Source organism: Triturus cristatus, chromosome 3_2, assembly GCF_964204655.1.
Source record: "Triturus cristatus chromosome 3_2, aTriCri1.1, whole genome shotgun sequence".
NCBI classification, from domain to species: domain Eukaryota; kingdom Metazoa; phylum Chordata; class Amphibia; order Caudata; family Salamandridae; genus Triturus; species Triturus cristatus.
In genome coordinates this window covers 700,595,925-700,609,149 of record NC_140584.1, presented here as the reverse complement: position 1 = coordinate 700,609,149, position 13,225 = coordinate 700,595,925, and the positions used below count along the sequence as shown (strand labels likewise).

General features: G+C 48.8%; 1 protein-coding gene across 2 annotated transcripts in view; it reads right to left on the bottom strand.

Annotated features, from left to right (window-relative positions):
* The window catches only part of DNAH7 (dynein axonemal heavy chain 7), a 1,967,826-nt gene that overhangs the window by 561,935 nt on the left and 1,392,666 nt on the right, over nucleotides 1-13,225 (bottom strand). For both annotated transcript variants that reach the window (XM_085648764.1, XM_085648765.1), the window contains exon 54: nucleotides 6,744-6,920. In XM_085648764.1, coding sequence (XP_085504890.1) covers nucleotides 6,744-6,920 — 177 coding nt within the window. The remainder of the gene's footprint in view (nucleotides 1-6,743; nucleotides 6,921-13,225) is intronic.

Here is a 13,225-nt window from a genome sequence, read left to right as displayed (position 1 = left end):
CCTTGGCTTGTGTCATTGTTCTTCGTAACTGCTGGCTTCTGATTTCTTATTAGGCTTGTTAGTCCCTCCTTAGTACCGCCTTGTCTTCATATGTAATCGCCCATGAGGACTGACCCTTTTACTTTGGTTGTTACACAGTACGCCTTCTTTATCTGTAAGCACTATTTTCTTTAATCAGTTTCTCTTACTGCAGGAGGGTCCCTCATGCGCAGTTGTGACCACCGGCTTGTTTATTTAACATGTAGCAAACAGGGAGTTCTTCAGGGGCCATGGGAGACCAACTGGGCAACTCAGCAATGCCTTCAAGCATTTGGAATACAATAGGTCTCGCATTTGGGATAGTTTAAGCTATTGGCATTGTAAATGACAATGCCTTTTATTTATGTTTAAAAACCAAAACATAAATAAAGAACAAGTTACTTACCTTTGGTAATGCTTTTTCTGGTGGATACAGTATCTGCCTGTGGATTCCTCACCTTATGAATATCCCCTGCGCCAGCATTCCACTGAACTTTTTCCCTAGCTCCCCGCGCCGACGAGGTCATCTCAGCGTCATGGCTCCGCACGCGGCTCCGCATGACGTCACCGGAGCCATAAAAAGACCACATCGGTGTGATGACATCAGTTCCACCCATTTTTTCCATGCCATCGAGGCAAAACGGGCAGACCGACTATAGAGGCAATGCATACATAGTACACAGAATTCACACCAATACAGTCAGAGTAAAATGAAATAAGAAAGCTCAAATTTCAAATAAGTCAACAATGGACAAACAGAGGTAATAAAGTCTTGAGTACACAAAAACATCAAAAAACCAATACCTCATCTTTTAAGGTATAAAAGGGTGGACAATGGGGAGGTGGGTGGGTCAGTAAGGAATCCACAGGCAGATACTGTATCCACCAGAAAAAGCGTTACCGAAGGTAAGTAACTTGTTCTTCTGATAGATACATCTGCCTGCGGATTCCTCACCTTACGAATAGAACTCCACAGCAGTCCAACCCCCGGAGGAGGGTGTCCACACATCTATACCAAATCTTGCAATACAGAGCGCGCAAAATGGACGTCCCTCCTCACCTCGGAATCCAAGCAGTAATGCTTCGCGAAAGTGTGGAGGGAGGCCCTAGTTGCGGCTTTACCGATGTCCAATACAGGAAACCCCTGGACAAGGCAGAAGTAGACGACTTAGCCCAGGTGGAATGAGCTCTCATGCCTACAGGAGGAGGCTCCTTACCAGCTTGGGAGTAGCATATCTTGATGCACAAGATGATCCACCTGGATAAAGTGCGCTTGCGCACTGCCTTGCCCTTCATACGACCAGCATATCCAACAAAGAGCTGATCATCTTGACGGAAGTCCTTTGTTCTATCCAAATAGAAGCTAATAGCCCTCTTTGGATCCAAACGATGAAGTCTCTCCTCCTCCTTGGAAGGGTGAGGATAGAAAGTAGGGAGGGTAATGGACAGTCCTAGATGGAAGGGAGTTACCACCTTAGGCAGAAAAGCAGCCCTGGTCCTGAGTACCATCCTTTCAGCATGTATGGTCAGAAAAGGAGGCTTTGAACTCAAAGACTGGAGCTCACTCACCCTCCTAGCCGGAATGATAGCCACCAGAAAGACCGTTTTAAATGTCAGTAGTCTCAATGGACAACTATGCAAAGGTTTGAACGTAGAACCCATTAAAAAAGTCATCACCAGATTTAAATCCCACTGGGGCATAATAAAAGGAGTGGGTGGAAACATGTTCATAAGCCCCTTAATGAACCTTAAGACTATTGGAAACTTAGACAGAGAAGGCTGATTGGGCAAGCAAAGAAAAGCCGACAAAGCCGACAAATATCCTTTAACAGTGGCCACAGCACAACCCTGCTGAGTAAAATGAAGTGAAAAACAAAGAACATCAGAAAGATGCGCTTTCAGAGGATCAATAGATTTCTCTACACACCATCTAACAAATTTTGACCACCTGTAGGAGTAGATAGACTTGGTGGAGTGTCGCCTGGCCGATGAAATAACATCCACCACGTCAGGCGGGAGAGAAAAAGAATTCAGGTTGCTCCGTTTAATCTCCAGGCATGAAGGTGCAGGCTCTGGAGGTGGGGGTGTAGAACCTGCCCCTCCAGCGTTGCAAACTGGAGACTGCAGAACGACGGGCAGTGCGCGTTCGAGAGTGGCAAACAGGTCCACTCGAGGAGTTCCTCACGTCTGGAAGACGTGTCGAACTACCTCCGGATGAAGCCTCCACTCGCTATTGGCGGAGAACTGCCGACTGAGACTGTCCGCAAGCACGTTCAACACCCCGGCCAGATAATTTGCCATCAAGCAAATCCCATGGTCCTGATCCCAGGACCAGAGCCGCAAAGTCTCTCTGCAGAGACGGTACTACCCTACTCCTCCCTGCTTGTTGACATACCACATCGCGGCAGTGTTGTTCATCAGGACTTGAACTGACTGACCGCAGATGGAAGGGAGAAAGGCGTTGAGCGCCAAACGTATCACCCGCAATTCCAGAAGATTGATACGAGACGATCTTTCCTCTGGAGACCAAAGACCCTTGATCTCCAGATCCCCCAGATGACCACCCCACCCTAGGGTAGAGGCATCTGTTATCACTGTGGCCACCGATGGAGGAAGATGAAAGGGCTTTCCTTGAGACAGATTGCCCTCCACGCTCCACCAAGACAGATCCACTGCAGCTTCTCTGGAGATCCTGACTGACTCCCTGAGATCTCCGTTGTGTTGATACCACTGCCTGCGGAGGCACCACTGGAGTGCCCTCATGTGCCAGCGTGCATGGTTGACCAACAGAATGCAGGAAGCGAACAGACTGAGCAGGCGAAGGACCTTCGGAACCGGAACAACCGCTCCATTGTAAAACAAGGGAATCATTTCCTGAATGTCGAGAATCCTTTGCGGTGGAGGGAATGCTCGACACACAGTGGTATCCAGTACTGCCCCTATGAACAGGTTGCGCTGAGAGGGCACCAGGTGAGACTTGGGTACATTTATCGAAAAACCCAATTTGTACAACAGCTGGGTTATAACCTGCAGATGATGAAGCACCATCACTGGCGACTCCGCCTTCAGAGGCCAGTCGTCCAGGTAGGAGAAAACTGGAATCCCCGACCTCCTGAGATGGGCAGCCACCACTGCCATCATCTTGGTGAAGACTCGAGGTGCGGTAGTAAGACCAAACGGAAGGACCGCAAACTGGTAGTGATGCGACCCAACTGTAAAACGGAGATCCTTCCTGTGCGACTTCCGGAGTGGGATGTGGAAATACGCATCCTGCAAATCGATGGACAACATTCAGTCCTCTTGTTGCAGCGCCTGAAGGACCTGCGCTAGGGTGAGCATCTTGAATCTCTCCTGCTTGAGAAACAGATTCAAGATTCTGAGGTCCAGGATAGGACGTAACCCGCAATCCTTCTTGGGGATCAGAAAATACCAGGAGTAGCATCCCTGACCCCTTTCCTGCTCTGGAGCCACCTCTATCGCCCCCTTTTGTAACAGGGTAAGAACCTCCTTCTGAAGGAGGAGCAAATTATCCTCCATGCAAAACCCCTGGCAAGGAGGGTAAGGAGGAGGGAATTCCCTGAAGGGAAGGGTGTACCCATTTTCTACAAGATCTAAAACCCAAAAGATCCGAAGTGACTAATTTCCAATCCTGTAGAAAATGGGTAAGCCGACCTCCCACGGGACCCACATGATCCAGGATGGCGGATCTAGGGCTGCTTTTCTGCATTACCAGGAGGGGCTGGGGAAGTAGAGGAGGAGGAGGAAGAGGGTTGACGTCCGGCTCCACGAAGGCGACCTCTGCCTTTACCCCTGTAGCTTCTATACAAGGGGTTCTGCTGCTGCTGCTGTTGCTGAGGCTGCCTGGACCCACGAAAGGAAGACCTCCCAAAGCCACGGTATATTTTATATCCATAGCCTCTTGACTGATTCTGCAGACCCAAAGGCCTCGCCGGTGACTTACTGTCCTTAAATCACTGAGGGCAGAATCTGCCTTTTCACCAAAAAGCTTGGAACCATCAAATGGCAAATTAATAAGAGCAGCATGCACGTCAGGAGAGCACCCAGAAGATTTTGACCATGCATGCCTCCTTGTCGCAATAGACGAGCCCATTACTCTAGCAACAGAATCCGCTGTATCCAGACCAAACTGGATTACCTGGCGAGCAGCGGCTTGAGCATCCACCAACAACTCATTCAGATTCCCCTTGCCCTCCTCAGATAACTTAGTGAGAATCTGTTTCGCAGAGTCCATTAAAGCATGAATGTACCTGCCCAAGAGACAAGTGTTATGGTAGATTTTAGTGCCATACTGGGCTTAGAAAAGACCTTTTTCGCAGATTGCTCCAACTTTTTAGATTCTCTGTCTGCAGGAGCCTGCAAAAACACCCCTGATGATTGCTTCGAGCAAGAAGCCTGCACCACCAGACTTTCAGGAGCAGGGTGAGAGGAAAGAAAAACTGGATCTCCAGGAGCAGGTCTATACCTTCTTGAGACTGACCTCGAAACTGCAGGGGCTGAAAGAGGATTGCGCCACACATCTAGTATTGGCTCAGTCAGAGCATCAATAAATGGCAACAGTGGCTTAACCACCGAAGATGGAGAGTGAAGCACTTCAGTGAGAAGATTAGGCTTATACTCTGCCACAGGAAGCTGCAAGTCCAAAAGTTCCGCAGCCTTTCTAATAACTGTATGTTATGGAGCAACATCCTTAGAGGGAGAAGCCTTTGAGAAACAAAGTCCCACTCTAGAGAAGTATCAAATCCACTTGCCTCACACAAGTCCTCGAACACATCCTCTGTGTCATACACCTCTCCTTCCTCCCTCTCTACAGCCTGGTACTGCTCCTCTTCCAATAACCTCTGCGCCTCGCTCCTCGAATGCACCTTCAGTTGCGGCGTCAGCGGCGCCACACGCGGCGTCGACGGCTCCGGGAGCGGCGTCGAAGGTGGATCCATAGCCGGCGCCAATCGAATCCGAGAGGCTTCACGGCATGGAGCCGGGGACTGACCATACGGCGTCGACATCCACGGAGCCAGAAAAGACCAGGACGACGTCGCTGGCATGAACAGCATAAAGGGGGCCTGAGGATACTGATGAGGCACACCCAAACTATATGCCAAAGGACCCATGGGACCCAAAGGTGCTCCAGAGGGGTCCGAGGCTCTGGCGAACACACCATACATGGCATTAAGAAAATGCGATGGATCAGAACCCGGCGTCAGAAACTGAGGATAAGAAGCCGGTTCCGGATCCAATCGAGGTACCTGTGAAGTCGGAGCTGCTGGAGCCACAGGTGGAACAGCCGGAGCCGAAGGAGCCTCATCATCAGCCGAATTCGTCAGTGAGAATCTCAGCGTCGTCGCCTGCTCTGGAGTCCCTTTATAGGAAGGAGATTGAGCCGGAGTCACCTGAGGAGACTCTGAAGGTGAAGGGGAAACAAAGTCCTTTTCTCGACGTCGAGGAGCAGGAGAAGGCGACCTCGACACCACAGACTTCGACGACCAACGTCGAGAAGCATGTCTCCTCTTCTTCTTGGAGTCGCGCGACGTCGAAGACCTGGACTTTGACCTTTTTCGATCCCTTTTTTCTTTTCTTGCCTTGGCCATGTAAAGCTTGGCTTCTCGCTCCTTTAACGCCTTTGGATTCATCTTCCTGCACGAAGAGCATCCCTCGACGTCTAACAATAGGCGCAGATCCCACCTGAAGCTGGAGTGCCTTTACGAAGCCACTAGAGGGTTGACCATGGAAGTAAAGGGTTAGGTCCCTGTTCCAGGAGTGCTGTGCAGACATAAATTAGTATGTTTGCATATCCATATCTATTTTTAACAGAGTAGAAGTATGTCTCTTTGTGAATTACTCTGTGTGGGCAATCGTGACTGCCAGCAAAATAGCTGTGCTAAATGATAGCATGGAGAGTTCAAAAAGAGACAAGATTTTTTAACGCTTGATGTTGTGGCGTAATCCCAAAAACATTAAAATAATGAGGGCATAGTTGTGTTATATATGACTGCTTACAGAATTAACAGGCATACAATTGTCAGTGTACAGTAATGTGGAAATGCATTACTTGTAAATTCACTGTTTCACAGGACACATAATAAATATGCACACGTTTTGATAAGAGGAGCAAAATGTAAACGTACAGATACTGATGGAATTGTCAAGCAGGCATTGGTAGTAGGTTTAGCTTATGAATGCAATCTCAAGACGGACCTAAATTCCAAGTACATTAATGATTGCCTGTGTTACTGCCAGAGAAAAATTCCACAAATGATCTACTCATCTAAGATATTTGAATAGCATTTTAGTGGCATGTGCATGCCCCTGAAAGTTCAAGCCCAAGCAGCTGGACAAATAGACAAACTGATCATTGCTCTGTGGAAGGCAAGCACTTTTTTCCTGAAAGCACACAATGAATCCCCAATCAAAACATGTACTCCTGGCTCCCAAATCCCATCTCCTGGTGGTTCTCATATAAATGTCTGGCAACAGCTGGGCTGTCAAGCCAGACCATAAACATAAATACTATAACATCTGAAGTCCTATTTCTGATACACAAATCACAAAGAAATCAATATACTTTGCTTTTTTCGTCTTAGAAATATCTGCTACAGTTGTACAGTTGTTTAATGAGCTGAAAAAAACAGAGTTTCTTGGTTTGCAAATCTCGTTCACAAATCCAACAAAGAGTTGTATTCATTAAAATGATATGTAATTAAATATACCTGGTCATCAGCAAATTTGAGTAGGGCTGCCATGGGGTCGGCACCAGGAGACAACACAAAAATTAATGGTGCACAGCAGTGACTATCACCAAACGCCTTGGACAAATCAAATGGAGGTGGTTCAATAAACGGGCGACCAAGATGATCAATTATGAATTCCTGCACCATTGGAATAACCTAGAAATTCAATATAAAAAAAAATGCATTTGAAAAAGTACAGTTAGTTGTTCACAAAAAGTGTATAAAATCTATCATGAGAAGAGCATGCATTGCAGGTTAGAAGTGGCATTCGGAAATAGTGAAATAGCTGCTTGTTTATTATATTAAGAAATAGCAAAATCTAATGTACAAGAAGGCAGAACTGACAAGTACAAATCTGCAGTGGCTGCCGTTGACACAGAGAGCCGGTGGAAGACCACTGATGGTCTGGCAACTGACGGTGCAACAAACGGTGGTGAAGGAGTTGCCGGTGGATAAACAGTCTTCTCACTAGCAAAGGGCACCAACGAGGTTAACCGATGATGGTCATTTTGCTGAGTGCCGTGCAGAGGCCAATGCTGCATGTGTGGATGATGGGAAAAGTGCCACCTTTGATTTTTTTATCAATTTTTTTTTCCAGCAGACTTCAATGGCACTGACCATTTAGGGTTTGTCTTGTGAAGGTGTTTTCTGGGACTATCCGCAGTCCTAAATGAAGATAGATGTGTTGAAAGAGTTTTATTCTAATTTCCAGGGCCAACTGACAGTCCTGATGCCTGAGCCTTCAAGGAAGTCTCAGGGGACTCCTTGCCATTGAAAAAATCTGTGGACTTCTTTTTTGGATGCTACAAGTCGAATTTTAGCTTTTGGGTGACGGGGCTTTAACCTTCTTCCATTAGAGCCAAGGTCAGTTTTCTGTCCCAATCTTTAGAGGATTTAGCAGGGGGTGTAGTGGGCCAATATTACCCATTTTTAGGTCTCGCCTGACCCAGCGCATGCACTGGTCTGGCGAGACTTATTGAGAGGGCTCCAAAAAGTGCTACCAGGCCAGCCTGGAGCTACAGTGCATGTGCGCGGGCGCCGCGCTTTACCGCGATTACTTTCACTTTCGCGGCCGCGATCGTGATCACGATCACTTTTACTTTCGCGGCCGCACGGCCGATTTGCATAGCCAATAGGTCTCGCTTTTGGGACCTTATAAGTATTTAGTTATGCAACTGTTGCATGGCTAAACACTTATAAGGTCCCAAAGGCGGGACCTATTGGCTATGCCAATGCTTGTTGGTTCATGGTCTGGATCTAAACAAGAAATGCCCTGTGTGTGTGAATCTTCTTTGTAAATCATCCTAGTACACTAGATATTTTTTGAAGAGACATTTCTCCTGTGGAAGCAAAGACATCTTGAAGAAGTAAGCCTCACTGATCAAAAAACCACCAACGAAAAGTGCTGGCTGGATTTAGCCTTCCTCAGGATGGGACTTAAATGTTAAAGTGGAGACAGATTGTCAAAAACAGTCACCAAAAAGATGAAACTTGGGAGCAGAGTGCCAAGGATCCCTTCCCATTTGATGTGCAGTAGGCAATCTGACATTTTGAGCCTCAGATGGAAGCAATCTCTGGGTCTCCTGACTGCAGTTCAGGGCACGCAATAAGGTGTACTGGCAATTTATAATCTAGGACAGTTTTTAATTTTAAATTAGTGTTCATCTACACTGTTGCGCAAACATTAACCAGTCTTAATTCCCAGCCTGAAGAGGGGGAATATGTGAATTCATGTAACATCCAGTCATGGAGAATTGCAAATGCAGGTGGAAACTGCTCATTACAAGCTCCAAAAACGTACACACTACCAGGTACCTAGAAAGGATAAGGAAATCAACACCAAATTACTTCAAACAGACAACACTTAAAAATGTTCTGGGGAAAATTCCAAAGCAAATTTCAGTACTTCTTGGTACTTTTTCATCATAAATTCAATCAACAATTATACCCAAATAATCCCACCTTTCAGGAGTTTAAGAGTGCAATTGAAGGCACATCAGGTCTGGATACGAAATCTGCTCTCCGTGACATAAACAACAAAGACTGACTGACTGACCGCCTCCTCTTTAGAAGCCAGTGATCCAAACAACCTACTCTGTAACAGTGGAGCCAAAAGGATTATTGGTGTCTAGAACATCTTGGAACTTTTGATAAATGGTAATACAGCAAATCACAGCTTCAGAAGACCACAGATGCAGCTTCAAGAAGAACAAGTTACTTACCTTCGGTAACGCTTTTTCTGGTGGGTACAGTATCTGCCTGTGGATTCCTCACCTTGTGAATATCCCCTGCGCCAGCAACATTCGGAAACTTTTGTAGCCGTCCACGCTGATGGGGTCGACGACGACGTCACAGAGACACGGCTCCGCTCGCGACTCCGCTGACGTCACCGGCTCCATAAGAAGACCTCGTCGGCGTGATGATGTCAGTTCCGCCCCTTGTTTCCGTGCCTTCGAGGCACACGGAACGGACTGACAGCAATATATATATACACAGTATACACAGTACACAATATGCATATCAACACACTCAGTGTGGAAAATAAATAAAGCACAAGAAATAACATAATGCTTTTGACAGTGATAAACACATTTGAAACCCATCAATAGAATTACAGGCATAGAAATACCGGTATAGAAGGATGGACAACGGGGAGGCGGGTGGGTCAGTGAGGAATCCACAGGCAGATACTGTATCCACCAGAAAAAGCGTTACCGAAGGTAAGTAACTTGTTCATCTGATGGATACATCTGCCAGTGGATTCCTCACCTTGTGAATAGATTCCACAGCAGTCCCCACTCCCGGAGGAGGGTGTCCACCTTTCTATACCAGAAAATCCTGAAGGACGGAATGAGCAAAGTGTCCGTCCCTCCTCACCTCGGTGTCTAAGCAATAATGCTTTGCGAAGGTGTGGAGGGAGGCCCAAGTTGCCGCCCTACAAATGTCCTCCACCGGAACCCCTCTAGCTAAGGCAGATGTGGAAGACTTTGCTCTGGTAGAATGAGCCCTCAAACCCTCCGGAGGCTCCTTACCAGCTAGAGAGTAGCATATCTTGATGCACAAGACAATCCACCTGGAAAGGGTGCGCTTGTGCACTGCTCGACCTTTCCTGCAGCCAGCAAAGCCCACAAAGAGCTGGTCATCAATCCTGGAGTCCCTAGTCCTGTCCAGGTAGAAGCTCACCGCCCTCTTAGGGTCCAAGCGGTGAAGTCTCTCCTCCTCCTTGGAAGGGTGAGGGGGAGGATAGAAGGAAGGAAGGGTAATGGACTGCCCCAGATGGAAGGGAGTTACCACCTTAGGCAAAAACGCAGCCCTGGTCCTGAGTACCATTCGTTCAGCATGAGTGGTCAAGAATGGAGGTTTTGAACTCAGAGCTTGAAGCTCACTTACCCTCCTTGCCGAGGTGATTGCAACGAGGAAAACTGTCTTAAAGGACAACAACCTCAAGGGACACTTGTGTAAGGGCTCGAAGGGAGAACCCATAAGATAGGTTAGTACAAGGTTTAAGTCCCATTGAGGCACAATAAAGGGAGTAGGAGGAAACTTGTTTGTAAGGCCCTTTATAAAACGAAGAACAATAGGTGACTTGAACAGCGACGGCTGATCCGGCAAACAAAGGAAAGCCGACAGAGCCGATAAATATCCTTTCACAGTAGCCACAGCAAAGCCTTGCTGAGCAAGAGAAAGGGCAAACTGTAGAATATTAGACAGACGAGCCTTTAAAGGATCAATGGACCTCTCTCCACACCAGAGAACAAATTTAGACCACCTATATGAATAAATAGATTTGGTGGAGTGTCCCCTGGCCGATAAAATATCATCCACCACATCCGGTGGGAGAGAGGAACAAGTTACTTACCTTCGGTAACGATGTATCTGTAATAAACATTAGTTAGTTAGATTCCTCACCTTAGAATATCCCCAGGCGCCAGACTGGATCCGGAAGATTTTTCGTCAGCAATACCCCTTGCGCGTCGCTAGGCATCGTCTGCGGCTCCGCGTCCGTCGTCGGCGTCGTGCGCCGGAATGACGTCGTCGGAGTACTTAGACGCCGCCCTCGCGCGCTGACGTCAGTTCTTGTACATAGCCTTCCGCGCCAGGAACGCAGAGCCATGCAAGATACCGACACTGGTGCCAAAAAATTCTAGGGCCCTGAAAGGGATAGCCTTAACCATAGATGTCAGTTCGCAGAACGGGGAGGATGGGTGGGTCGGTGAGGAATCTAACTAACTAATGTTTCTTACAGATACATCGTTACCGAAGGTAAGTAACTTGTTCATCTGAAAGAAACACGTTAGTTAGATTCCTCACCTTAGAATAGATACCCAAGCAATACAAACCCCGGTGGTGGGTCTGCGAACCAAGATCACACCAGAAAGTCCTGGAGGACAGAACGGCCAAAGAAGCCATCCCTCCGGACTTGGCTGTCCAGGCAATAATGCCTGGCAAACGTGTGCAGCGAAGCCCACGTTGCCGCCTGACAGATGTCCTGCAAAGGGACCCCCCGTCCCAAAGCAGTAGTAGCCGCTGTGGCCCGAGTAGAATGGGCGCGCAGCCCAACAGGCGGTTCCTTTTTTGCCAAGGAATAACAGATTTTTATACACAAAACGACCCACCGGGAGATGGTCCGTTTGTGTACAGCTTTTCCCTTCTTTGCAACGACGTAGCCAACGAAAAGCTGGTCGTCCACCCGGAACTGTTTAGTGCGGTCCAAATAAAAGGAGAGCGCACGTTTTGGGTCCAGACGGTGGAGCCGCTCTTCCTCTTTGGAAGGATGCGGAGGCGGAAAGAAGGTGGGCAAGGTGACAGATTGCCCAAGATGAAAGGGGGTCACCACTTTCGGTAGAAAGTAGGACGAGGTACGAAGGACAACCTTGTCCGGATGAACAGATAGAAAAGGAGGCTTGGACGATAGAGCCTGGAGCTCACTCACCCGTCTAGCCGAGGTGATGGCTCCAGGAAAGCAGTCTTAAGAGTTAGAAGACGAAGAAGACAATTGTGAAGAGGCTCAAAGGGAGTGCACATCAGGAATGTCAAGACAAGATTCAAGTCCCACTGAGGCATTACGAAAGGGACAGGAGGGAACGTGTGAGTAATGCCTTTAAGAAAGCGTGACACTACAGGGGACTTGAAAAGAGAAGGCTGATCTGGAAGCCGTAAGAAGGCAGAGAGAGCAGCAAGATAACCTTTCAAGGTGCCCAGGGCAGAGCCCTGCCGGGCCAAAGAAAGAAGAAAGAGGAGAACCTCAGAAAGAGGGGCGGAAAGGGGATCCACAGCCTTTGCTGTGCACCATGCCACAAATTTGTTCCACCGGCAGGCGTATACCGTCTTTGTGGAGGGACGCCTGGCTGTCAGAATGATATCACAGACTTCAGGAGGCAAGTCAAATGGCATCAACTGCCGCCGCTCAATCTCCACGCATGGAGGTGGAGGCTGGACAGGTTCGGGTGGAGGACCGTCCCCTGCTGCTGCGACAGAAGATCCTCCCGAAGGGGCAGACGTATCGGAGGATCGGTCAACATACTGAGTAGCTCGGGATACCAGTACCTTCGTGCCCAATCCGGAGCCACCAAGATGACTTGGGCCCGGTCGCGCTTGATCTTCTTCAGCACTCTGGGCAGAAGTGGTATAGGCGGAAAGGCGTACAACAGACCGCAACTCCACTCGCGACGAAAAGTGTCGCCGAGCGAGTGCCGCCTTGGAAATTCCAACGCGCAGAACTGCTGACATTGCGCGTTCTTGTCGGTGGCGAATAGATCTAACCAAGGCTCTCCCCAGTGCTGAAAGAGACCTTGCGCCACCTCGGAGTTCAGACGCCATTCGTGATCCATCATGCACCGGCGGGCTGAGTGCGTCTGCTCTGGCGTTCAGAGAGCCCGCCAGATGTTGAACCACCAGGGTGATGCCCTGGGGTTCCAGCCATGTCCAGAGGCGCAGAGCCTCCTGACAAAGGGTCCACGTCCCCACCCCGCCCTGTTTGTTGCAATACCACATGGCGGTGGTGTTGTCCGTGAACACCTGCACGACACTTCCCCGGACAGAGGGAAGGAAGGCTTTCAGTGCAAGTCGGATCGCTCTCAGCTCCAACAAGTTGATGTGGAGGCGAGACTCCGCCGGAGACCAGAGTCCTCTGATCTCCGCCTCTCCCATATGGCCACCCCATCCCAACACTACGACATGCTCCGGTAGGGGTAGGGAGAGGCTCTTGCCCGTGACCCAATCGCGGTCCGTGAGCCACCACTGCAACTGCTGTGCAGTGCCCTCTGAGATCAAGACATGGTCGGAGAGGTTGCCGTGATGCTGGGCCCACTGAAACTTCAGGTCCCACTGCAGAGCCCGCATGCGCCGCCTGGCGTGATGCACTAGTAGGATGCAGGAGGCCATCAGCCCCAGAAGCCGCAACACTAGCCTGACCGAAACCCAGGATAGAGGCCGAAAGATGGGAATCAGGGCCTGTATAT